The 27,739-nt window shown below is 34.9% G+C and overlaps 3 protein-coding genes across 3 annotated transcripts; 1 reads left to right on the forward strand and 2 right to left on the reverse strand.

The window, feature by feature from the left end:
• Positions 1-354: 354 nt before the first annotated feature.
• On the reverse strand, positions 355-7,498 carry LOC142983639 (oxaloacetate tautomerase FAHD2A, mitochondrial-like). Its single transcript, XM_076130619.1, has 5 exons — positions 6,811-7,498; positions 3,989-4,208; positions 2,647-2,811; positions 2,188-2,354; positions 355-1,158 (listed from the first exon to the last, which is right to left on the reverse strand). The coding sequence occupies exons 1-5, from the start codon at positions 7,089-7,091 to the stop codon at positions 1,002-1,004; spliced, it is 990 nt and encodes a 329-aa protein (XP_075986734.1). The 5' UTR covers positions 7,092-7,498; the 3' UTR covers positions 355-1,001.
• Positions 7,499-8,430: 932 nt separating this feature from the next.
• LOC142983602 (peroxiredoxin-2-like) lies at positions 8,431-11,843 on the forward strand. The gene is made up of 7 exons (XM_076130569.1): positions 8,431-8,583; positions 8,692-8,740; positions 9,130-9,271; positions 9,656-9,791; positions 10,244-10,346; positions 10,538-10,666; positions 11,011-11,843. The coding sequence occupies exons 1-7, from the start codon at positions 8,551-8,553 to the stop codon at positions 11,100-11,102; spliced, it is 684 nt and encodes a 227-aa protein (XP_075986684.1). The 5' UTR covers positions 8,431-8,550; the 3' UTR covers positions 11,103-11,843.
• Positions 11,844-18,452: 6,609 nt separating this feature from the next.
• LOC142983697 (cytochrome P450 4c3-like) lies at positions 18,453-27,415 on the reverse strand. Its single transcript, XM_076130696.1, has 10 exons — positions 27,141-27,415; positions 26,171-26,260; positions 23,719-23,829; positions 22,800-22,982; positions 22,137-22,333; positions 21,799-21,862; positions 21,523-21,712; positions 21,066-21,214; positions 20,499-20,675; positions 18,453-19,713 (listed from the first exon to the last, which is right to left on the reverse strand). The coding sequence occupies exons 1-10, from the start codon at positions 27,289-27,291 to the stop codon at positions 19,559-19,561; spliced, it is 1,467 nt and encodes a 488-aa protein (XP_075986811.1). The 5' UTR covers positions 27,292-27,415; the 3' UTR covers positions 18,453-19,558.
• Between the last annotated feature and the right edge of the window lie 324 nt (positions 27,416-27,739).

Consider the following 27,739-nt stretch of genomic DNA (forward strand, 5'->3'; position numbering starts at 1 on the left):
TAGCGCGATTTTCTACTGCTATCGACTATCGGCAACCGGCTAGCGATCGACCAATGTTGGGTAAAAACCTGATCACTAATAATTAAATGTAATTTTAAGCACATTTTTATTGTCAAACCCTTGATACTCGCTAGTACCGACTGTAGACAATAGCGCTACAGAAATGTTAGATATTACTAAACCCAGGCAAAATAGTAGAAAGCTCAAAAAGTGAAACATAAACATTCTAACAAAAATAGTTATCGTTGCTGAGATTACCTCCAACTAGGATGAAAGAAATTTATACCTATAAGAAATGTTTAGAAGTACTGTCCATCGGTTCTATCTAGGGCTCGAACAGAAAGAAACACCAAATATTATAACAGTAATATATTCTGTAATAAAATGTATAAACAAAATGTAAAAGATATGTACATACTTATTATAGTTAAGTATTCGAAGTTTAGATATTATTAAAGGGATTTTTGAGATATATCAATTTTGATAACCTTACATGTAAATGTACTTTTCTGAATCAGAGTTACCAAATATTCGGGAAATTCGGGATTATTCCGGGATTCCGTGACTTAGACCGTATCCACTATCCAGTATTTTTTTTAAAAAGATAACTCCCGCACTAAGAATTGCTCTTGTGTCGCGGGGACTTTTACAAACATAACAACAGACACAAAGCACAACCAGACCCGAAACAATTATCTGTGGATCACACAAATATTTACTCCGTGTGGGAATCGAACCCACAACCTCCACACTAGTAGTGGCGTGGCTACCACCTTACCCACTGAGCCACGGAGGCCGTCAAATAAACCTGAATACCCCGAAATCTTTTTCCCGTTAAAAGTGCTCAGAAGCTGCAATTTTTTACCTCCCAAGGGATATTAATATCCCAGAATCTTAAGTCAATATATATATGCAACTTAAATCTGTATCGATATTTAAAAATCGGTCTTATTAATCATCCCTTTATATTATATACATTTATACCTATACTTTACATAGTCTTAGAACTTCTCGACCTTAATGTCAAAGGTGCCGATGTTTTCAATGGTACTGCTAAGTACGTCGCCCGGGTTGAGGAATTCCGACGGCTTGCGGTGAACGCCCACTCCGCCCGGAGTACCGGTCAGAATGATGTCGCCCGGCAGAAGAGTCATTATACTGGAATCAATGAGTATTTGGTGTTAGAAACTTGAATGTACACTATATATAGTAAGAATATCCATATCTATACTAATATTATAAAGCTGAAGAGTTTGTTTGCTTGTCTGTTTGTTTGAACGCGCTAATCTCAGGAACTACTGGTCCGATTTGAAAAAGTCTTTCAGTGTTAGAAAGCCCATTTATCGAGGAAAGCAATAGGCTATATATCATCACGCTACGACCTATAGAAGCAGAGTACCAGTAAAAATGATCCAAAACGGGGAAAATTTATGACCCATTCTCTCTTATGTGACGCAATGACGCAAGCGAAGTTGCGCGGGTCAGCTAGTAGTTTGTAGCTTGTTCTATAAGTGCTGTCAAACGACTTCAAGGCAAGGCCCAGTGGTAAGTAACAAACAAAGCTAAGTGCTGCAGCGGGCTTTTAGTATATTGCTCTTTTGTTTCTTCGGGCCAAAATGGAATGACGAATTGGCGTGATTTCGGTTGATGATAATTTGAAAGCTGAAGAGCTGGTTTCTTTTGACCGCGGAAAGACACTTACAAATGTTGACACTAATATTTTTTAATTATCTTACTGACCGACTAATATAGAATTTCCGTTTTTTTACCCAGGAAACATGCTTACTACTGCGTTGGGGTTGAGTTCGAATTTCCATATCTGGCTTATTTTAGCTATAATATATGGTGGGTAAGAACATTATTATAATTAATTTGGTGACTAATTTGATTACTAATATGATGACTATAGCCTTCCATGATAAATGGACTGTTTAACACTGTAAGAATTTTTCAAATCGGACCAGTAGTACCTAAGACTATCGCGTTCAAACAAACTCTTCATTTTTATAATATTAGTATAGATTTGTATGTATGTGTAAACCCTGCTGTATATAGAATGAAATATATGTGGAAACGTTTTGGATTGTACGATAACCCATTTAATGTACATAATTATTTATTACTAATACACATTGTACAATTATTTGTTCTCCCTAACAAATAAATAAAATATTTTAAAATACTCACGAAGACAGTCTCTCAATAACTTCGGGTATCTTGTAAATCAAGTTGCAGGTATTGCTCGTTTGTTTGACAACGCCGTTGACGCTGCAACAGATCGCCAAGTTGTTCGGATCACCGATCTCGTCGGACGTAGTGATGCACGGACCGATGGGACAGAATGTATCTTGACTCTGTGGATTAATAAAGGAAAATAATAAAAATAATTATTGATAATACCAGCGATAGTTGATCTGCGGGTCTTCTAATAACTTTTTTTACGACAACTTCCACAACAGGACTATTGCTCATGTTCCGGGGTCTTTTACAAACAACGGACACAAAGTACAACCAGACCGGAAACAACTATTTTTAAATCACACAAATAATTGACCCGTGTGGGAATCGAACCCACGAACTCCCAATCGGGAGTGGCGGAGCGACCACCTTAACCACTGTGCCACGGAATCCGTCAACATATAATACCTTTCCAAGCAAGAACTGTCCTGCATTCTTCTCCTTTTGCCAGTCCCTAGCTGAGATGTCTTGTGCGACGGTGTATCCAAAGACGTATTTGTCAGCATCAGCCGCCTTCACGGAGCTGCACTTCTCACCGATCACGACGACCAGTTCAACCTCCCAGTCTACTTTCTGAAAGCGAGAAGAAGTTGGGTAAAAATAAAGTATGGATTGAGGGAGCTGCTTTGGACAATAAATTCATATTAATTCTAGCGAACTGGCCCAAGTATGTAAGTTTGTATAGTGCAATTTTATCCCGTTGATTCCATTCCCATGAGTTATGCGTTAAAAGTTATGCGCGTACATACATTTTGGTGATCCATTTTTATTTATTTAAGTTCCAAGTAAATAAAAAACGTCTGTACTATTATGTGATTTATATGCGTGTAAACTACAAACCGATTTTAATGAGTACCTGAAGGCGTTATGAAATACTAGCTTTTACCAGGAGCTTCGTCCGCCACCAGAATTTTCTCATGGAAATGCGTCATTTTCCCGGGGTAAACAGTAGCCTGGTCTTTTCTCGGGTATCTAAATATCTCCATACCAAATTTCATGCAAATTGGTTCAGTACTCTAGGCGTGATTGAGTAACAGACAGACAGACAGACAGACAGACAGACAGAGTTACTTTCGCATTTATAATATGAATATGTGAAGTATGGAAGTATGGAAGTATGGATAGTATGGTTAGGCGACATTTTTAAGGCTACATAGAGTTCGTGGAGCTCTGGGTACAGGAAAACTGCTTAGCAACAAAATCAAGTAATGTAAAAATACAATGACAAACATGCTTACGAAATTGTAAATACATTCTAATGTTGTAGAATACTGTGCATATTAATTATATTTATGAATACTACCTAAGTATTTTGCTCGTGTAATGAATTAATGATAGTAATAAAGCAGAGTTTAATTACTAAATTGAAATTATTGTAAAACAAAGTTTCCAGTCTGTTTCTCTGTTATAACTAAAAACTTTAGCTGAATTTTGTCTTAGGTTCACATCTCGGCTCAAGCAAAGGATTATTGCGCGTTTTAGATGGTTTCTTCTTTTTATATTAAAATTTTCTAAATAGTAGCCCAAAGATTGTTAACGTGCCCGGTAAATGGCAATAGACTCGCCTCCTATTAATAGGAACTACCATAGTTATCGGTTGCATTATGTATACATTTGCCTCTAACTTCGGGTATAATGAATACATACATAAATAATATCACGCCTCTTACGGCCTGTTATATCAGAAGGTGTAGGCAGAGGTATATTAAAATTAAAACAACAATAATAAGCAAAACAACCGTTTCTTTACCTTAGTAACAGCAGTCCTGAGTCTCAAAGGCTCGTTCTGTCCAATAACGGTTGAAGCGAACTTGCTGAAGATCATGGGTACTTTAGGAGGTTCCAGGTTCTGTTCCCTGCAGTGGTCGGCGTAGTTGAGGCCTATGCACATGACTTTGTCCATACCGGTTATAGGGGCAGCGAGGTCCACGCATGATAATGGCTCGCCGCTTGGCTTGGTGGATTTCAGACTGGAAGAGAGAAATGGTGAAAATAGTAATGATAAAAGCAGGTAAGATCTGCTAAAAGGAAATAGACATTGTAGGTCGGAAAATACATTTATAATTGCTCTAGTATAGCGAGGACTTTATATCGCATAAATATTTGTTTCGAGTGGGAATCAAACATACGCTCAGAACATTCGGTCCAAAAACTTTTCGTAGCAATACTCACGTGGCTTACGTGCTCATATTGGTATACGTATGGTATATTGTAAATGTAAAAGTAGTAAGAAGTAATCAAATCGTAGCAGTTGTGTGGCATCATCATGTTCGCCTGTTGTTATAAGGACCATACCTTGAGAAAGAGGGGCTATTATGCCACTGACTGATATACTCATATTATCTACTTTATATCTATCCACACAGTAACTTATTACATAAATAAGAAAACTGCAGATAAAGGTATCTTATCGTAATGGTAATATTTGTGAACACCGCCAAACAAACAATACTTTCATAACATATTGGTATAAAAGCGATAACAATGCCAAATGACCAAAATATCGCTCTGAAGATATGAGTAATGCTATCTTAATGACTTTTGAAATTGCATAACAATATTGTTATCGAAAGAAATATAACAAAACTGTGCAAATAGTTTCATGTTTTATTTTTCTCTTAAATACAGGAGAATGTCTCTTTAATCTCCCAAAAAAACGCATTGATGCGGGAATTTGAATGCGTATACGTGCGACAATGTATCTATACGTGTACTTTGTACGTAGGTATACGTATTTTATAAGAGCCAAAATAGCGTCTTAGGCACTGAGTAGCGCATTGGGACAATTTTCGTATGACACACTTGTCTTATAAGTTGATATAATAAATTGTAATCTGGGATTGAAGAAATGACTAGGAGCTGTCTCAAATGCCTCATTATAGGGATGGCTGTCGCCTCCCCAACTTTTACCAGCAGTTCAGCTAGTACTGCAGCTCACATAGAAAATGTAATAGTAGTATATCTACCTAGTGTGAGTATCTGTCATTCATACATAAGCATTATTTATCAAAAATAATGGATTGTACAAGGATTAACACATAATGCGATATGCATTAGTAAATTTTACATTTAGAACTGAAGTATAATGAACCATTTGTATAAGTGGTAATTTTCAGAATTGGATGTAAATGTAGCAAGGGACCATTGTACTATTTGGGGTCTCTGGACTTGGCATACCCCTTCGAGAAGAATGTGTGATGTTATGTACATATCTACAATTGGATCCCTACTTTTAAGATCCATCATTGCCAACAGATTTTCAGCAAAACATTCCCTCACATTGAAAGAAAGTGTAAATCAGTTGCCAGAAAGTGCAAACAATAAGTAATTAATACAATTAGGTATGCAAACATAATGGAAAGACAACAGTGATTAGTTCATGGCTCTTTGGATTAACATAAGTAACTTGGATTGTTATTTTGTATCCAAACATATATTATATGCATGTTATATTGGCACTTGGTTTTATACTACTTTATAGAACTATGCCCGAATGTTACTGATATTATAAATGTGAATGGAAAGATGTTTGTGACTCAACCACACCTAAAACTACCTGATTGAATTTGTTAAAATTTGGCTAAAGAATATTTAGTAGTCTGGATTAATGCACAGGATACGTTTTTTATCCCCGAATATCTTTTCACTTTGTCGAAATTGTGTGCAGAAGCTCGTACCAAATATTATAAATACTTGTGCCATTGACGAAACAGGAATATGAATGGTAACAGTAAACCAAGCAAACATTATTAGATAAATAAATTTAACCTTGAGTAGTACAGGCTGGAAATAACATTGTTAGTTTAGTTTTTTATGTCTATTGCAGGATTAAAAAAAAGAAACTTGGAACAAACAAAAAAGTAATTAAGTAGACTTATTTTTTTATAACACTGAAGTACAATTTATAATTAAGTAATTATTAGGCTTAGAACTGGTTTTGCCATGTTTTATAAATTTATTGGAAGAATTACTTTAGCTGTTATGAGACAAAGAGGGACTTAGTATCTTCTGTTAAAATATAGTAAAGGTATTTTTATGTCAGGCTTAAATAAAATGAAGAAGGTAATAAGACATTCTTTTTAGGGTCCCCATTTCCCACTCAATTCTTCCTAAATTCAATCAGAGTATGGCTATGCATATTTCAAGTACCCATTTTACATTGAAAGTTTTTGTGAAATTATTCTTTTCATAATAATTTCCACTTAAATTACTTGTAATTTTTAACTTATTGGTATATGTAACAGGTACCTATAATGAAACTGGAAGCAGACTACCTACATGAATAATAAAAATGATTTGCAATAAAATCCAAGAATTTGAATAAATAACTAGCAAGTACCAAGTAGGTAGGTTGTTTTAATGATACTTACTTTAAGTATATTATTTGCTTATATGCTAATACCTATATTGAATACCATACCTACTATTAAAAGTGTATTCTAAATTAAGGTTTGGGCATATAAGACAACACAAGACATCTATCATTTTATTAACAAAATGCTAATGATATAGTCATATGAATACATTGTTAATCATATTTACAAATAGAAATAAGTACAAAAAAATACTTACTTGACAACTTTTGGAATGTATCCCTTCTTTAAAATCTCCAGCAAAGTAGAAGGGATTGTTGGATCACATTTGTTTATATCAACCACATTGTCGCCTTCTAAATATCCCACGCGAACTTCATCCGGCTTATTTTTATAAACAAATTGTACGTATTTCATATTTCTTGTTGTTGTTAACGAAAAATTTCTAATAATCTCAAACCTATTGATGGTTTGACGTTTGGAGAACAACTGTCCCTTTACGTAGGAGCACGTAAACGCGCCTATCCGTAAACCACTCATGTTTGTGAAAAATAGATTACGTAATTATAGTTTTCGAGTGTTTACGCGCGCCGAGCGGTTTCAAGGATATCAATATAAATTAGGTTAGGTATTCCGGTAAAGAAGAGTACACAATATTCGGCTATGATAGAAGCATAAAATGATCGCTATTGTAAACACCGAGCTTTACTCGTGATCTACAGATCTAAAACTAGTATCTCGTACAGTGGAGATCGTTGCCAAAAGTTAACAAATACTTTGAAAACTGCGTAGATATTATTGTGCGAAGATATTCTAAGTTGTGTTTTAAAGAAACTGCCGACTTTTAGCTACTAAAGTGAAGTGAACAAGGTCGTTAATAGACTCAGTTTGATATTATTATAATTAATGCATTTATCTTTTCGGATTATATCAAAACATTCCATATATTTTCATAATACTCAAATGACAGCTGCTGTCACTGCTGACGTATAGTAGGGATGCGTCGCACCAATCAAGACCGATTTACACGATTCTCTAGTCGTTATACTTAATATCAGTAAAAATATCAGTAACTAGCTGACCCGCGCAACTTCGCTTGCGTCACATAAGAGAATCATAATTTTCCCCGTTTTTGTAACATTTTTCACTGGTACTCTGCTCCTATTGGTCGTAGCGTGATGATATATAGCCTATAGCCTTCCTCGATAAATGGGCTATCTAACACTGAAAGAATTTTTCAAATTGGACCAGTAGTTCCCGAGACCAGTAGTTCAAACAAACAGACTCTTCAGCTTTATAATATTAGTATAGATTTATAATATTAGTATAGATAATCTCTTGGATTACAATTTAGCATTTTTCACTGCCGCTATTTCTTCTTCGTTTAAACATATTTTAACTGTATTATTATTATTTTTTTACATCTTCTCCCGCATGTCCTTGTTTTTCCTAATCATAAACACTTTTCCTATACGAATATGACAGTGATAATTTGTCGAAATGGTTTAGTTTTACGGTTAACAATGTAATTGGTGATACATTTATTCCGATTCACACAATATTTGATGTACTATCTATCACAGTTACTTGTCATAAAATCGGATTGATCGAGTCGATGCTCACATCCATAGCGGTGACAAAATGACACTATTTAATTCGTTTAAAAATAAAGTAACGCATATATATTTTAATCTAGAGTGAAAATAACAAATCAAAACTATTTTATTTGTATTATTTATGATGTAATGAAATGTAAAAAATATAATAATATATACTTATTAAGTTTTCATAACAATTTTACTTTCAAAACAGATATCATTTTCTAAACGCGATTAATGGTGTCAAAGAAATGGCAAAACCGTCAAAATTATTATGATCTGTCAAATCTGTCATCGGCTCGGCTGAAAATACTAGAAATATTTTCTTCTTAGTTTCGGTGCCATTTCGTTTTGAGATTGAGACTATTATAACTTATATTGTATTTATCCATATATAAAACATGTCGTTTCTCGTGAAGCAATTGGCTCGTAGGGTAAGTTAAACAATACGTCCAATTTACTTGTTTAATATTCATCAGCCTAAGACCAAAAAGAAACAATAAGATAGTCACGACTAAAATGACATTAATTTCTCTCCCTAGGTCATCTCTCCTGCTGTTTCGTCGGTGAAGAACCTAAACTTTTCCACCAGTAAGTATTTTTTTACTTATTATTATGTCACATAACCTAAAAGTGCAGCATTACTTTGATACTAAATTCTAATCAGTTCATTGAACTCAAAAGCTGTTATCCTTACTATTTCTAAGATGAGTTATGACATACATTTACACAGACAAACAAGAGTACTGGAATTTTAGAGTGAAAAATGTTATCATTGTTTTGTTGTTGATAAGAAATTATTACCCCTAGATTGATTTAAATTTTAAACAAAATTAAAAATGAGATATACATATGAATTTTGTCAAAGGAAATTATTTAATTAATACTGGTTCTAATAAAGCTTAGTTTCTGTTTGAAATAAAAAGCTAGTTTGTCTTTTTAAATTTGAATAATGAGTGTGTTATTTTGTTTGTTTACAGCCAGTGCGGCATTTACACCTAAGGTCCAGAAGCCAGCCCCAGACTTCCAAGCTACTGCTGTGGTGAATGGTGAATTCAATCAGCTCAAGTTATCTGACTTCAATGGAAAATATGTTGTCCTACTCTTCTACCCATTAGATTTGTGAGTACTTAATGTTAGTTAAGAATTTAATTTATTTACTATCACAACTCTGTATTCCCCAATTTTTTAAATCTTGCCTTTAAGTTATTTTTGCCTCAAAATGTAGCCTAAAACTTATCTTGGTAACCAGAGGTAGGTACCTATTACCAAGATAAGTTTTCATACATAAAATATTGTACTAGCACCTACAGCATAAATAAATACAGGGTGACGAAACTAGCAAAATGCTACAGTGCTCTGGCCAGAGGGCACCCAAAAAAGTGGATTTTGAGAATGCTGACACTATTTCCTATGTATAAAATACTACCAGCTAGTAAGACTGTAGTTATGCTTCTAGAATGCTTATCCAGTAGTTTAGCCTTAAATTTGTTATTTTTATTTCAGTACCTTTGTGTGCCCCACTGAGTTGATTGCATTCAGTGACAGAGCAAAGGACTTTGCCAGCATAGACTGTCAAGTGATTGGTGTTTCTACAGACTCTGAGTTCAGCCATCTTGCATGGACCAATACACCTAGGAAGGTAAGTTTTAACTTACATTGAAATTAGAAGAATTTATGAAAATAATGTTTGGATAACTATGGGCTTAGATTAACATCATTACATTTTGTACTAGTAACCGGTGGTCCTGTATCACATGATGTATAGATGTGAATGAGGCAAAGAAATTTCATAAAAATCATACTAAGTGGCATTCTTTGGTGACCCCTATGGGTAGAGGACTTTGACCTTTGATACCACTGCAACGGGAGGTCGTGGGTTCGATTCCCACACGGAGCAATTATTTGTGCGATCCACAAATCATTGTTAAGAGTCTGGTTGTGCTTTGTGTCCGTTGTTTGTATGTTTGTAAAAGTCCCAAACACAAGAGCAATTCTTAGTGCGAGAGTTGTCAAAAAAGGGTGTGATGTTATGTACATATGTATGTATGCATTTACTCTGTAGTTACATGGCTTTTTTGTTTTTTTTTACAGGATGGTGGTTTAGGCAAACTGGAAATTCCTCTTCTTGCTGACTACAAGAAGACAATTTCACAGGACTATGATGTACTCCTTGATGCTGGTTTTGCTCTTAGAGGTAACTTTTCTTAAATTGATTATGCCTTTATATGCATAGATTCTCTTGATACATAAGGCTATATTATACAACATACATAATGACATAGTAATCTCTTAAGACAGAATTAAAAAAACATTTACGGAACTTATATACTGAAGTTTATTTCAAATTTTTTAAAGTCTAAAATGTGGATTTTATTTTGATTTCAGGACTTTTCGTCATCGACAGAAATGGTATCCTGAGGCACATGTCGGTCAATGACCTTCCCGTGGGCAGATCTGTGGACGAAACCCTCAGGCTTGTGAAAGCCTTCCAGTTTGCTGATAAACATGGAGAAGGTTTGTATTGAATTTTATTTAAAACTGAGAAGCTTTTTAAGAAGAGAAACTAGACAATAATCTTAATAGTGTTAGCATATTTAATTCTTGCATTGTACAAATATTTCCTATAATATTATTTTAGTAACAAGCAGCCTAGGGTCTAATATTTTTTCATGATTCTGGCTAGATTTGTGACTTTCTTTCAACAACATCAAATGAACATAATTTATTCGTTTGGGTTAATATATCACTCTTGTCGTCGTATCGTCGATCGTTTAAGATGTACCTTTACTGATTGGTAGGTATTTTTTATAACAGATTTGTATATTTTTATATTAAATCATATTTTCTTTTAATTCCAGTATGCCCAGCCAACTGGAACCCTGATACCAATGCTGATACAATCAAGCCTAGCCCTAAAGAAAGCAAGGAGTACTTCAGAAAAGCCAACTAAGCCTTCCACAGTATTTAGTTCTCAACCTTATGGCATTTATGTATAAGAGTTATTATCGCATGATGAAAACACAACTGAAGCTAAACTATCGTGGTGTACTATTTTTTTTAACTGTTTAGCAGTGAGTCTTCATACGAAAAATGACTTAAAGTCATTGAAATAAGATTCTTAAAAGAAATTCTTAGATTCTAAAATAAGACTTGTAATGTTGGTATTAGGGAAGTAATGATAGTGGGATAAAAAGAAAAAAGTCGGAGCATTGGAATATTAATGCATTAACATTAGAGTCGGAGTATGTAGGATTTTAGGAATAATCGAAACTACTCAAATCCTGATAAAGTAAATGTTCAACATTTCGCAGCATTCGATTTTCGTTTTAAACTCTGTATATAAAGTCGAAGTAAGAAATCCGACTTCGGAATTAGGATTTCGGAACGTCTCTAATTCGTATTATTCGTCCCGTGTCCTACAGTGCACGTAATCGTGAGTGTGAAAGAGACCCAGTGTAAAATATCAGTTAGAAGTGTACAATTTTAGTAAGGTTCAGTTGTGTTGTCTCACTGCATACAATTCTCACCTCTATGTACATTAGTATAAGAACACTTTTGGGATAGTTTCGGTATTCAGTAAAGATTTGAGTCTAGGTGTTCGGCCTTCGGTCCATTGCGGGTTTTTGATGTGAAAATTATTATTATTGTATTATGTTTTAGTAACGTTATTTCAATAAAGATTTTCTGTTTATTTTGTATTTTTTCTTTAACACTGTAACTACTTTACAATCATACCTATAAATTTACCAGTTGTAGTAAAATTGCTCTTTTATTCAGTTTGCTGTCCTCGCAATACCATTGTTTTTATAACACCGCCAAAGAATATAAAACTAAACTAAAAATATCTATGTAGTCTATCTAGTATACATAGTAAGTTATATGTTAAATATGTCACTAACACTTGTGATTAATTACTCTTTACTTTTTACTACTATCGACTACCCCGGCTTGCTATCGAGAAATTTTGTATGAAACCCTTATCAGCGCCCCTAGCGGGTACCATAATAACTATTAACTAATTGTTCTGTACATTTTAAATGTCAAATTCTAGATACTCGTTAGTAAGGCTAAGGCTGCCTGTCCACCGAAGCGGAGCGAGGCTGCGGTGCGGAGAAACGGATGAATACTAACCAATAAGAGTGCACAAAATCTCCTCTCCTCGTGAGTGGTTCTCTCCGATTGGTTAATATTTCTCCGTTTCTCCGCACCGCAGCCTTGCTCCGCTTCGGTGGACAGGCAGCCTTAGGTTGGGCAATATTTACCAAACAAAACCGACTGTTTTCATTTGCTCGGCTTGTGCCGATCGGGTTTATCTACACATATTCGGCGTTGCGGCCCGGCTAGACGACTAGACTAGAGTGGCTTAACTAGTGTAGAGAATTACTACACGGTTAAACATATGATAACAACAACAGTCTGTTAAAGCCGGTTTTACAGAATTTTCTGAATTCACACCTAAAAAAAATTACCATAAACAGATTCAAAATAGATTTAATAGTTTTAAACTTAATTGAATAATAGTAAAATTAATATAATAACAACCGTGTTAATAGTTTAATTAATTTATTTTGATTGGTTTTTTGGTATTCAATTTTAAGATGACGTCATTTAATGTGCGAAAATAGACATAGGTACATAATATCACGCCTGTTATATCCGGAGATGTGGGCATGAAAGGGGTATGAAATACATAGACGTCTTGCCATTAACAATGTCAGTCCCTTGTAATAGGGGGCAAGTCTATTGCCATTTACCGAGAACGCTCGAAGCTTCGAGCTGCTATAGACAGATTTTTTTTTATAGACAACTCCCGCACTAAGAAGTGCTCTTGTGTCGCGGGGACTTTTACAAACCTGACCCGAAACAATTATTTGTGGATCGGACAAATAATTGTTCCGTGTGGGAATCGAAACCGCGACCTCCCGACGCAATTACACTTAAACCTATGCGCCACGGAGGCATCGAAAATAAATTTTAAGATTAATTTGAATTTGAAAATTTTGAAATAAAGTAAATTGATTACAATTTAAGAGTTGGTGCTTGAGATTACTCAAAGACCTTTCAATGTTTATGTTTATAAATTGTTAATTGAATCCGTTGAAAAAATACTTACCTAAATCAATGGTAGGTCAAAACGTTACGGACATAGCGGATTTAGTATAAAATGTCAAGTAGGTACTTATGTAATTACTTTTACATAGTTACTATAAGATATTTTTCTTTTGTAGGGAGAGGCGTTCCAAATGACTATGTGGGCCAAATGACACCATTATAATTTATTTACAAAAACTAGTATGGTGTATGGTCGTATGGGCTAAAAAAATAAATGTTGTTAAAGTTTTGAAAAATAATGGTTTCTAATAAACCCGAGTTAAAAAATTAAAATAAGTATTGAAATTAATTTGGATTCGTACTTTCGTAAACACAGTTTTTCTATAAACTTATTTAGTATTGAAAAGTAGTGCTTATTATTTCAGTCTCTTGCTTTACTTGTAATTGATTACTCTTTGTTATTCTACTAAGTATTATGAACTAGGCAATGAACTGAAGCATACAAAGCTATATAAGGTAAAAAAACACCAATAAATAAAGATTTTATGACTAGTATGTCATTTTTTACGCCTTGAGTCCATTCAATTCCGTATGAATGGACAATTACTTAAACATAAACATTTGAACGAGTGCCACTCATACACAATGTAAATGAAAACATACAAGTAACTGTTTGTGGTTTTGTTCGTTTGCTTCTATTTTTATTGCGCTTTTTGAGTAGGAAAGCACCATCTTGAACTTGACATAGATAAAATTAAAACTGTTTGATGAGGGGCCCATCTCGTGAGCACGATTTGACATTTTGACAAAACGCATTAGGTACCTATATGCAGTGGCGTAACTATACCGTTCGAGGCCCGTGGCCAATTCATGGGCCCCCTCCCCCCAATATAAAAAAGATGAACCACTTTTTTTTATTATATTTTTGGATTTTTAATACATTTTTTAGCTTGTTTTTGCAACTGAGTAGATAACAAAAATAAATCAAAGACAGAGTTTTTTTGTAATAAACATGTATGATATATAATAAAAAAAAAAAAATAAAAAAAAAAAAAAAATAAAAAAAAAAAAAAAAAAAAAAAAAAAATGTTGGGAGTTGGAATCTTCCTCTGATCGGGGCCCCTTCCGGCTGGGGGCCCGTGGCATTTTGCCGACTTGCCACCCTGTAGTTACGCCACTGCCTATATGGTAAAAGAATGCGAGGATTGAATAAACGTCACTCGTATTTTAACTATTATTTATTTATAACTAGCAGACTGGCTCGACTTCGTACGGGTATAGTACAATTTTAACCCGCTGCTATTCCCGCAGAAATTTTGGCCCGACAGTTACAAACATTAACAAAAATAATTTTCCAATTTAGTTAAGTTGTTCAAAAGTTATGCGCATACATACATTTCGGTGATTCATGCTTCAATGCTATAATTAAATTACTGATCTGAAGGTTTTATTGTTTTTAAAATAAGGTGTTAAATTAAACGACAAATTTTAATAAGAAGGCCTTTTAAGTCACAAATTTAAAATTTTACCGAGCCTAACTGTTTGCCTTAAACGTTATTGCGTAGACGTTAATTAAGGGAACATTAGCGTCTACGCATCACCGTCATATTTTCTGTCGACAACCTTCCTTGTAAGAGTCTGTATTTAAAAAGTAAGACTGTCTGTCTGTTATTTTACAGTTAATCGATTAATTAGTTCTTCGTTTCTTCGAAATCGCTCTTTGGTCTCAGAATAATGCTATGTGAAAAAGGCGTGATATTAGGTATGTAGGTATGTATATAGCACATCAGTTGTGCCTTTGCCACCTATATGTATTACCTTGAGGTTTGAATTACGGGTCAGGCCAAGAAAATATTGGTGAGGTTCTCATCCAAGAAATTTTGTGATTCCCGAAGTTAAGACGTCGAAGTCCAGATTTCTGTGCCACTGAAAGCACGTAAAAACCATACCTACGGTTTTGCACTTGAACTCTCGTCGCATTTGTTGTCAGTGTATGAGAATGATGAAATAAACAGTAGCCCGATTCTCTACTACTTACTATCGAGTATGGACAACCAGCTAGCTATAGAAAAAAAATTAAAAAATCTGATCAGCACCTCTAGCGGACGTCGTAGAAACTATTTTTCCAGTACATTTTAAATGTTAAACTCGATACTCGATGGTTGCAATTGCAGAGAATAGCGCTACAGTTACTGTTTGCTCGTGCACACTTTAAATATAACCTAACTCCTCCACAGGAGGCAGAACTTCGTCCCTGAAAACAACTTAAGTAGGTACGAAGGCATGGCCGCAGGGAATAGCTAGTCAAATCCACGTAGCAAATCTATGGTCAAATAAACATGATGCCAACAAGTCATGGTGATTCTTAACACCGGTCCTACAATTGGTAACTTATATTTATTTAAGTAATTATCAATTTTTGAGCCTATGACGTAGTGTAATGGAGTTTATATTATACCACACATCGCCGCATGTCAATATGACAATTTGATGTTGTCAAGTTAGCCTACAAGTTGTTGACGTGATTCTTGTGAAATAAAGAACCATAGACATTAAATCAAAAAATACATTATCTTTAAAAAAAAAATAGTTCAAGGATCTTTTTTTGCTTTATCCTGGTAGAGTGTTGATGCATGCGGGAAATGTGGCCGGTCCGTCCCATTGTTGTCCCATTTCAAGCAGATGGTCATTTCCCCTACATCGGGTATACTAGTAAACTGCTGAAGCATTTAATAATACACAAATATATATATATATATATATATATATATATATTATATATTATATATTTATATATATATATTATATATCTATGCTTAATATTATAAAGCTGAAGAGTTTGTTTGTTTGATTGTTTGTTTGTTTGTTTGAACGCGCTAATCTCAGGAACTACTGGTCCGATTTGAAAAAATCTTTCAGTGTTAGATAGTCCATTTATCGAGGAAGGTTATAGGCTACATATCATCACGCTACGACCAATAGGAGCAGAGTAGCAATAAAAAATGTTACAAAAACGGGGAAAATTTTGACCCATTCTATTCTATCTTTTAATGTGACGCAAGCGAAGTTGCGCGGGTCAGCTAGTGCACAAATATAGTTACGCTCAATATAACACTTATATTCTTGAGATCTTTTGGTTAATCTTCAACATTATATTATGTCGTCAGGTCACTGACTTAAGTGTAAACAGCTTAAATTTTATAAAAAATAAGTAATCGCAAATAGCCATTCTTCCGTGTCACACAAAATCATAATCTCAAGCTAGCGAAGTAAACAACCTGTTTGGTTAATTATTAATTTCACACTGTATTAAATAGACGCAGATTATTTTGTTTGTTTCATATGACTGGATATCAATTATACAAAGTACCTAGCTTTGGGCAAAGGTCAAAATAATCAAGAAAACAATAGCGTTAAGAATTTGGGTATATTACTTTTGTTTAATATTATCTTTTTCCTGCCTAAAGAAATTGGATTTAATTCGATACAAACCTGATGCTTTCGTAACAAATTCGCGTTCATTGTTATTCAAGGCTGCCTTTTTTCTTTGAATTACCTGGAAATAAATCGATAATTTTTCAATTTTATAAATATTTAATTTATGATAATTAAAGGGGAAATTGAAGAGCGGGTGGCACTAGACCAGAAGTTGTGGACATCATTTGGGGAGGCTTATGTCCAGCAGTAGACGTCTTCACTCTACAGACTTATATGATGATGATGAGAGAGGAAGTTGAGATCTATTTTTTTTACAATTTCTGTTAAAATTGGTAATGAATGAAAGGTTACGTCGACACAATTTTGTTCGGCATTTTGTTAAATAATCAAACTGTCTGTCGGTTCTGATTTGTGATTTTCCGAAGTAAGGCTCTTAATTCTTTGAGATGGCAGTAGCGCGCAGTGCAGCGGCGATGAGATTCATACTTACTTAAATAATTTTAAACTTTATTGTTATACAAAGAGGCACACTTCTGTGTCTCAGAGAGCACGCAAAAGGTCTTGCGCCTGAAATCTTGTAATGACCGATTTCTGATAGTCTGTCTATTCAATAGCGTTTTTTTTATATGAGTTTAAACGATATTGAATAGATAAACCACCGCTAAATGTAGGGAACCTACCTCAGAAACCGGGGGTTAGTAATATGGGTGGGTATAAATGAGGGTTTACCCGTGTAGGTATTATGTGCATATCTATACTAATATTATAAAGCTGAAGAGTTTGTTTGTTTGTTCGTTTGTTTGAACGCGCTAATCTCGGGAACTAAGTACTGGTCCGATTTGTAAAATTCTTTCAGTGTCAGATAGTCCATTTATCTAGGAAGGCTATTGGTTAATAACATCACGCTACGGCCATTAGGAGCGGAGTAGCAACGAAAAATGTTACAAAAACGGGGAAAATTATGACCCATTCTCTTTTCGGTGACGCAAGCGAAGTTGCGCGGGTCAGCTAGTTTTATATAAGTGTAACCTAACTCTAGTGGGCTGAATTTTGTGTTTATGAGTCAGTGACTAGATATCAATTATACAAAGTAGTTTTGGTCAAAGATCAGAATAATTAAGAATACAATAGCGTTAATAATTTGGGTATAATATAATATACGGAGTGTATTTAAAAAAATAAACAGTCATTGTATTCCCGTTATTATTAATACTGAAGAAAAAGTAAGCATCAACCATAAAGTAATACTCATTACTCTATCATAGAAAGCATCTTCATTAAAAGTTACTGTATTTCCCTGATCACCAAATGTATTGTTTAAAACAACTGCAATGGTCAGGGATTGAGTTAAGGGATTTCGAAGATCTGGGGCAACATATTAAGAAAGGTCTTACAGTAAATAAGTACTGAAATAGTAACTAAAAAGGAATCATACTGGAGAATCTAAACCTTTAGATTTATGTATAGCTACCTACCTATCTATGCATATTGTTGGCCAAGCCTAAGTCTAGTTTTTTGACTGCCTCCGTGGCGCAGTGGTTTAGGTCACCACGCCGCAACCATTGCGTCGGGAGGTCTTGGGTTCGATTCCCACGCGTGACAATTATTTGTGCGATCCACAAATAATTGTTTCGGGTCTGCTTGTGCTTTGTGTCCGTTGCTTGTATGTTTGTAAAAGTCCCCGCGACACAAGAGCAATTCTTAGTGCGGGAGTTGTCTTTTTAAATAAAAGAAAATAAAAGTTTAGATAGAAATAACGAAAATGAAAGTTTAAGGTTTATATTTTGAATGTTATATTTATTGCACAACATACACAAGCAAACAAGTCTCATAAAAAAGAAAATATAAAATTAAAACTTAATTAAAACATCAGTCCATTTTTAAACAACTATTTACAATCACATACCTATATACAAATTTTGTAGAAGAAATTGGCCAACATATTGCTAACAAAACACGCATACCATAACCCATGTTGGCCAATAAATCGGTATGCCTACTACCGTTTTACATTTAACTATAGTACGTGCCACTTAACTTTGTGTGTCTGAGTTTACTAACAAGCTGCTAGACATAAAATGAAAAATAAATAAAAGTTTGTCGATGGGCAGTTGTGCCCGGCTCATCAGCATATGGAGTTATAGAGTGCTTTAGGCAGCGTCTGTTAGGGGCCCCTAAATTGTACGGTGTAGTGCTTCGGCAGGTTTCCCTTCGCACGCTGCCAAGTGGTCATAAGATCACACGAGGCGATTTAGTGGGTATGGGTTCCCGGTGGGAGAGACCCACATAGCTTTGCACTCCACCTAGGGCGCAGGTGAATGCTAAATGCATTAGCCATGTCAAAAAATTGTAACGTAACGCAAGAACTCCGTCTTGTCATGCCTATTTTGTCTCTTATCCGCTCCCACTATAAACTCTTTAATTGGCTACGCTTAAACTTAAACAAACGAACGAAATACAATTTTATTGAAACTCCGCCGTAAGATAATTTACTCAAGGAATATCGTTTTAACTATCTTTCCATACATTATCTGCCAAAATTATGTGTCACGTTCTCTTAAGGTTACTTCAATGCGAACTTATCAAGTATCATAAATTATGGAATTTAATCTTTCCAAATAGGGAAATTTCATTTAAAAAAAGGTTAAAGTCCCAAGTGTGGTTAAGTATAATCTTCTTACGCATAAAAATGAATCGCCAAATGTGTTGGTAAGCGCAGATATCAAGAACGGCTTAATCAATTATTCGTCCTATGTATTGTAAAATTGTCTTTAAGACATGGGGAAGGTTTTTGTTGAACAAAAATTAATTTGATTGCCAAAAAAATGCAGAGAGAATTCGTGAGCTCAGCTATTGTAGAATATTTTATATCGATAAAACGACTTGTCATTACTGGCACTTTGATCTGTATAACACTTATGCTCTTTCTTCTAAAGAGATCTCGTGTCCTGATACAGGTTTGAGTAAAAAGTCGAACCGCAGTTGCAAATTGGAGTCATCAGCTGATATTTTGTATCGGCGCAGGAAATGGACTAGCGTCGTCTTCATTGATAGCATGGCGTAGGTTTTACCTGTAAAGAAATATAGTTGTTATATTCTACTGGGTCTAGCCCTTGAATAGGTCAACGTGGACTAATCAGAGTTATGACCACGAACAATACCACGCCAAAAAGTTAGTATTTCTATAGTCTACGTATTATTCTGGTTCATAAAGGTTCAACATTGCCATGTTTCATCAAAATCCTTTCAGTAGTGTCGGCGAGATTGAGTAACAAGCATTCGTTCAACGCATTTGTAATATTAGCACAGAAGTTTAGTTGAAAAAGATTAACCTTGCTCTAAGAGTGTAATCGACCCGTGTCCTCCGCAAATGACACATCGTCGCAGAGCACCTATTTTTAAACTTATTTAATCTAGCCAGAGTAAATACTGACATTAAGTTCAAACATAAAACTGGCAGTGCATACAAAATTCTGACTATCTACATAGTATGATGTTAAAGTTTGTTACTCAGTAGTGAAGGCAGTCACTAGGTACATTTTAGAGAGGATAAATATTTTTTTCCCACAACCTACTATACTAGGTTGTGGGGATTTTTTTTCCGGCGGTACACCTTTTGACTTATCCACAAGTATTTGGGCGGGTCAGCAATGCAGCAAGCAATTCTCTAAAATGTTACTTTTAATAAATCGCTTCTGAATCCGCGGTTTAATATCAGTTTGAGAAAAACTGACCTTTCTCCTTTGTTAAGTAACATCTTACAGAATAACATTGCTGGTTGTTTACTTTGTATCCAATATTTGTAAAAATCGAAGCAATCTTAAAAAAATACAATTTACGGCAACAAGGATCATACCTAAACAAGACCTTTTTCCCAGACTGAAGCCGACGAATGCTCCAGGGTTGGCAGACATGCCAGAGTCCAGCCATCTCTCGGGTCTGAAGTCCTCAGCGTCCTTGCCCCATACTCCATCACGGTGGGCGCCGTATAGAAGCACCACGCACTGACTGCCTGCTCTCATGGTGTAGTTTTCTATAGAAGAAACAAATTATACTACTACCATAAAGTTGTGCATTTGGTATAAGTTCCGTTCAACTTGAACAATTTCGCTATATTATAATGAACAAGCTTTAGGTCCACTTGGACATAATTGAAGGGCGCGACGGCAAGAACCATCACGCTTCGATCGCCCAATTGGTGGAACAGTCAATCAAGAGTCTTAGCACTGAGTCCGTGTTTAGTTTGCCATCTAGAACACCTACTTGTTTTCAAATTGTTTGGTGAGAACTGTTACTTGGATTCATCGAAAATGTTCTATGTCTGATGATGGAGAAATATTTAGCTAGATTTTCTATTCTTTGTAAAGGAATCGGTATTTCATATTATGTAAAGGAACTATCTAGAGAGTATCTAAGTACTTACTAAGTTTAACATCTTTATCAACATATCTCAAAGTGACTGGTCCCGTCGTGAAGACGCGCAAGCTTTCCTTTATAACAGCTTCAGTGTACACCAGTTTTTGGAAGTCCTCTTTTTCTACATCACGGTCAATTGGGAACAACTCACTTATCCTGAGAGAAAAAATATATTCGTGTAATTTTTGGAAGCCGATCGCAATGTTTTCATCATCATATTTTATTTATTTAACACAGAAATAAATGTACTGCCTTCAACTTTCCATGTAAATAACTATGTTTATTAGTCTTTTTTAAATCATAAAAGTATATTACGTTTATCAGCAGTTCGAAACAGCGGATATTTAGTATGAAAGGCCCAAAAGCAAATAGACTATTTGCCTGTCAACTGTTAGTAGCAAATAATCTACTATATTGAGCAAGCCTTAGATTACGACTGTTAAAACGCTGTCAAGAAAACTCACTCTTGGTATATCTTCTCCTGCACTCTCGGGTGAGTTCCCAGTAGTATCATGATGTACCCAAGCAAGCTGGACGTTGTGTCAAAGCCGGTCACAATGGCCGTATCCACTTCCTCTTGGATCTCTTTGTCAGTCAACGCGTTTTCTTCTGACAACTCCAGAAGAAGGTCCAAGAATGGCTTGTAACGGATACCTTGAATTAAATGTATAAATTGAGGTGCCTTTGTTTGATATTATATATTTCCTGTCTAAAGAAATTGGGTTTAATTCGATACAAACCTGATGCTTTGGTAACAAATTCGCGTTCATTGTTATTCAAGGCTGCCTTTTTTCTTTGAATTACCTGGAAATAAATCGATATTTTTTTAATTTTATAAATATTTAATTTATGATAATTAAAGAGGAAATTGAAGAGCCGGTGGCACTAGACCAGATGTTGTGGACATCGTTCGGGGAGGCTTATGTCCAGCAGTGGAAATTCACTCTAAAGGCTTATAATATGATGATGATGAGAGAGGAAGTTGAGATCTATTTTTTTTTACAATTGCTATTATAATTGGTAATGTCGACACTATTTTGTTCGGCATTTTGTTAAACCCAGAAGTAATTAATCCTACCTTATCAGACATATCATTGACAATCTTCACTAGATCATCGTGTTTCTTCTGCAGGCCACACAGCTTAAAAATCAGATCGCTTTGTAACCAAAAGTTTTGGAACCGTGACGTCACAATGCTCAGGATCTGGTCGGTTGCGTGCATGTACTTCTGTATAAAGTTCTTGTCCTCAAAGCCGGTTATACCAAATGCCGTAACTAAAATAAGAATATAGTCATATAGCGTGATTTATTATATAGTACGACTACGAGCCCTGTGTGCAATGTTTGCTGCTGTCGTAAGTATACAGTAAATTCTGATTTTTGAACTAATTATTGACCCGCAAGCTGTTTCAGCTGACGATGTCCTGTTTGGTACAATTATATTATTTTGAAAGTACTCAGAATTATTTACTTATATCTAGGTAAATGTTGAGGCTCTACACTTTATTAAATTGTCGGATTATAGTCACTTTGATGGGTACACACAGGCCTGTTAATGTTTTTTATCTCTACTAATATTATACAGACAAAGCATCTATCTTTCTGACCCACATATTATTATGCTAGTAAAAGTACAGATGGTCATTTACATTAACATGGTGTTGTTTAAATGTATAGTTAAGTTAACTTGTAAAATTAGTTTTACAGTACAGTTTTTATAATTATGTATATATTTACTTACGGCAAAAGGTCTCCAGAGCAATATTCCTCAAATAAACCGTGTGATCGAATTGTTTGCCCACTTCTTGTTTCAAGTTCTGGACGAATCGTCGTGATTGGCTGTTGAATATGTCTAGAAAGCCGTACATTACAGGCAGACTGAATGCCGGAGTCAGCAGCTTGCGATGACGTTTCCATGTTTCACCTATGCGACGAAAAATATTTCATTAACAAAAAAATTATAATTTTTAGATTTTTGTAAAATTTTATATATGAATATTTTTTATTTATAGGTAGCCATCACTATAACTTGTAAAAAAGATAAGCACCATATTTTTTATATATAATATAATAGGTATGCATTTTGGTGTCTGGTATTTATTGACGATATTATCATCATAAAAAGAAAATAGTTAAGAAAACAAAAAACAAACGAGTCTTCAAACAGGTTTTTAATTTGAAATTCAAAAACATGACAGTTTCAATATAATATTCTATTTTAGGAATATTAGTTATTCTTTTAGGAGGTATACTTATACCAACATAGGTCGGGTTTAAACTTATTATGCTTAGGTAGTAACAATAAAAGTTGCTCCTGACTGGTACAAATCTGAAGTAATAATTTAAGCCACGGTTTAGGCCATTGACTTCTATTTGGCATTCGTTAAAAAATAAATTTGACTGTCATTTTTATTTACTTCTGCACTTTTGATGATGAAACCGATGATGGCCGTCAGTCAAATAAGGCCTTTATAATTATATTATATCGGCGTTCAAGTTCTATCACCACGTAGGTAATTTTTTTGCAGTTTTGACATTTTGATGTCATTGGCCAGAGAATCGAAAGGCGAAATTGAAATTTGTCTCTCCTGAATAGTTGCTAAAAACTACTTACGCGGTGATAGAACTTAAACGACGATATGGCTTATTAATATACTAACCAGAAGCAGTAATAAGTCCGTTTCCAAGCCACGGCTTAGCGTAATCGTAGGTGAAGTGTTTCTGAAGGCATGCGTTAGCCGCTGTCAAGGCATCCTCTGGATCAGTTATAACTGTAACAACAGCTCAGATAAAATGAGTCTGCAAGCGCGGCCGCGGCAGTGGAAAGGCGGCTTAGCTTATGTATTTTTGGGTTCTGTACCCAGAGAGTAAAAACAGAACCCTCTGCTGTCTGTGTGTTCGTCTGTCACCAAGCTATAAGAGGTTATAGCCAGCAAGCAGTTTTTTTTTAAAATTACGTATTTCCGTTGCCGCTATAACAATAAATGCTAAAAATAAAACAGTAGAAAAATTTGGGGGGTTCCCATACAATAGACGTATTTTTTTATATATTTTTGGTACGGAGCCCTTAGTGCGCGAGTCCGACTCGCACTTGGCCGGATTGTTTTTATTATGCTGACTTATTCACAATGAATAATTAAAATCATGCCTAAATAAAGTAAGGCTGGCTTGACTCTTGTTTTTACTTTTAACAGATGACATTGCAGAAGTTATTTTTCAATTATTATTTTTGTCTTTCATTGAAAAGCAGTATTAACAGCTTAAACCATTTTTGGTTGTCTACTTCAGGGTTACGGCCTTAAATATAATTATCTCAAGACAACTCACATACGATCACCTGATTTCAAACTAAGCAGCGATTATTACTAGACAAAAGATGAACATATACCTATGTCTTAATACATAGGTACATAGGTATATAGATAAACTAATTTCTAAACTTAGAGCTAAACTCGTGCTCATCGCACAAATATTTTGGCAAGATTCGAAACCACCGTACGAGCGCATATAAATTGGTCAGTCGATAACTAAGTCAATACGAAGCATTCGGAGACTCCCTATTATTCTCCTAGCACCTATGTTAAGACGTAGTCAGTAATCTGTTCTACCTAGCATGCGGGCGCTTACGACCAATGAAAATGGATTTCCTGCATGCGGGCTCTATCGCATGCGTTTACTAAATTTCCCGCAATCCACATGCGGTCACCGGCGACCAATGAAAAGGCGTCATATGCGACGCTGCGGTTATTGCAGCAAGGCGACCACGGTGCCCACTGCACGAAACATACAGTCAAATTACATGTATTGTGTAAGTGACTCACTAGATTGATTATATTATAGCAATGTACTGTGAATGTTAGGTATAATAGGTATATTCTAATTATACGAGATAATTATATTGTTTCAGCATTGTAATGCAAATTTGATTATTGTGTGGTAATATCATGCGTTAGAGTTTTGACTGACAATCGTAGATATATACATACATAATATCCCTGGTATATAAAAAATATAGGCCTGGTATCCTCAAAGTTGTAAGCAAAATGAGGTGTAAGCAATGTAAGAATGGTTGGTAGTTTGGACGTGAAAGCTTAGCAGACAGAAAGTCAGACAAAGTTACTTTTGAATTTAATATTAGAAAATAAAAAATATCGGCGATGTCTTAAAAAAAAGTCAGGTGCGTAGTTCCCACTAGTTGCGGCGGTCTTGTATGGCAAGATGTATGGATGTGAGTGATGTAAGGGAGGTTTGTAAGGATCGTGCCAAGTGGCCTCTATGGCAAAAGGGCGTGATTTTATGTATATATGTAAAAATATTTAAAAAAATAGGGTTCTTACATGATAGACGTATTTCTCAGTTAAAGTTCAAGTTTAGTGCATCTCATGAATGTATTGTATACTATTAACATACATACTAGATGCATAGTAGTTAAATAATAACACAAAGAGCAATGAATCGTATTCATAAAATTAACACTCTACATTGTTAAAGCCATTTGTTTTCAAAGAAAACTTCCGCGCTAACAATGTTTCATAGTGTTACGAAGATATAAAAACAACTGAAACCGTTTTTTCCTGAGAGAGTTAATTATTTTAAATAATAAATTTATAATAATTTTAACCCATTGATGTCTCACTGTTGGGCAAGGGTCTTCTCCCGTAATAAGGGAGGGATAAGGCCTTGAGTCTACCACGCGGGCCAAGTGCGGGTTGGGGACTTTGCATGCCCTCTATAAATGTTTTAAACAAATTGTAGGCATGCAAGATTTTCTTACGATGTTTTCCTTCACCCTTGGAGCATGTAATAATTATTTCTAATACACACATAACTTTGAAAAGTCATTGGTGTGCTGCTTCGGGTTCAAACCTGCGACCACTTGCATGAGAGATGTCAACTTATACCACTCGGCTATCACTGCTCTATTTTTTAATGTGAAGCTACGAATATGAAACAAGAAATAATTTGTTTTGAATCACCGAACATTTGCTACGTGTGAAAAACCAAATAGCACTTTGCCCGACCGGGGAATTGAACCCGAGACTTTGTAATGAGCAGTCGCATACACCACAGCCCAGACTAAAAGTAGTTAATATATGTATTATTATTACTTACAATAATAAAGTTCGGTGCCAAGGAACAAACAAGTAACGCCCCCTCTTTTCAAAGCCTCTGCTGCAATGGTTTTAACAGTTCGCCATAAACCTAGAACAAAGAATAAAATTATAACTAGTTATAGTTAACTTACAGCTTAAAATTCTAAACACGAAATGTGATGGTTTGCTATTTTTTTACGAAAGAAAAAAAAATACAAGAACAATTATCTAAAGAAATAAGCCAATGTACAAATCGATCTATACGATGAAATTAAGTAGTACCTACAATATATTTTATAGTCGGCTATAGAGACTCATTAATATTTTACGTTACAAAATTAAATTAAATGTTCATCCAATAATACTAGTGTCGTGATTGCCGTTAGGTATTCAAAATTAATTTTAATATCCATTCTTTCACTTTACGATTATTTGTCCTGAGTCTTCATCAATTGCTCATTACAAAAGATAGCAACTAACATACTGCGATCATATTACCAATACACTAGTATATGTACAGTCAGTACAGATTTAAGCACTACACCTTGCACTAACTGATCTCACACTATATAAAAAAATTACAATAGGTATTAAAAATATTTTTTTTAAACCCCATTATTATCCCATTGTTATACAAGGCTCTTCTCCCGGAATGAGAAAAGTCTGAAATATTCCAAAACACGGGCAAAGTGGAGGTTGGGAACTATAACATTCCCTTGGCTGCGTCAAAAATCTTTTAAAAATATTACGATAATAATTCGGGGAAAAAGTCTTTTCGCATTATAGTATGTATGAACTTGTAATAAAATCTTTTCTCTACACAAAAAAGCTCGATATTTGGCTACCTCACGAGCTCACTGAAAGAAACCTAATGAACCGTGTACTCATTTGTGATTCTTGAAGCCAAAGAGATTTTATTACAAGTTCATACATACTATAATGCGAAAAGACTTTTTCCCCGACCTAATATATTAAAAATTAATACTAACTCAGTCCATCTCCAACAAGTAAATGCAGATGTCCTATAACAGGCAACAATCCTGGATGCACTGGGGGGAGCTTGTGTCCTTTCGAATACACTTTCCACGACCAATACGCGTACACGCTTATCAGAATGCTGAACAGTATAGCGCCTAACATCGTAGTAAGACGAAACACAACGTATTGATCAGAAATTTGATGTGAAGCTTTTTTATAAGGTGACCGATGCGATTATAGGCGATCGCTTGAAGTACCACTCGTTCGATATTCACTCCCAATGCTGTTTCGGTTCAATTTTTACGATATTTTGGTTCACTTTTCACTCGATTTTGGTACAATTTTCGCTTTGGTAATCTTTTTCGGTTCACTTTTCGTTCGTTTCGATGCACATATATTTTTTTAATTTTCACTCACTTCATTAAATATTCAGTAACAATTTTTTCATCATTTATAAGCGAATTTTACACCTTACTTTCTTTTCAATATAAATTTTTTAACATTTATAACTTTTTAATTTTCTAAATTTTACATCAATTTATTGACACTTTTCCGCACTTTAGAACACTCAAGTCTTCATTCGATTTACTTTAAAAAATCCACTACATTA

This window comes from Anticarsia gemmatalis, chromosome 24 (genome assembly GCF_050436995.1).
Source record: "Anticarsia gemmatalis isolate Benzon Research Colony breed Stoneville strain chromosome 24, ilAntGemm2 primary, whole genome shotgun sequence".
NCBI classification, from domain to species: Eukaryota; Metazoa; Arthropoda; class Insecta; order Lepidoptera; family Erebidae; genus Anticarsia; species Anticarsia gemmatalis.

Bases quoted from the DNA above. Each gene is read 5' to 3' on its own strand.
- LOC142983639 (XM_076130619.1), bottom strand. From the start codon at position 7,091: ATGAGTGGTTTACGGATAGGCGCGTTTACGTGCTCCTACGTAAAGGGA. The intron at 4,209-6,810 runs GTAAGTATTTTT...TCTCTCTTCCAG, and splicing joins TACATTCCAAAAGTTGTCAA to TCTGAAATCCACCAAGCCAA. The intron at 1,159-2,187 runs GTGAGTATTTTA...CATTGATTCCAG, and splicing joins GTTATTGAGAGACTGTCTTC to TATAATGACTCTTCTGCCGG.
- LOC142983602 (XM_076130569.1), top strand. From the start codon at position 8,551: ATGTCGTTTCTCGTGAAGCAATTGGCTCGTAGG. The intron at 9,272-9,655 runs GTGAGTACTTAA...TTTTTATTTCAG, and splicing joins CTCTTCTACCCATTAGATTT to TACCTTTGTGTGCCCCACTG. The intron at 10,347-10,537 runs GTAACTTTTCTT...TTTTGATTTCAG, and splicing joins TGCTGGTTTTGCTCTTAGAG to GACTTTTCGTCATCGACAGA.
- LOC142983697 (XM_076130696.1), bottom strand. From the start codon at position 27,291: ATGTTAGGCGCTATACTGTTCAGCATTCTGATAAGCGTGTACGCGTAT. The intron at 22,983-23,718 runs GTTAGTATATTA...TTCGTCGCATAG, and splicing joins CGGACTTATTACTGCTTCTG to GTGAAACATGGAAACGTCAT. The intron at 21,713-21,798 runs GTTTGTATCGAA...ATTTAATTCAAG, and splicing joins ATTTGTTACCAAAGCATCAG to GTATCCGTTACAAGCCATTC.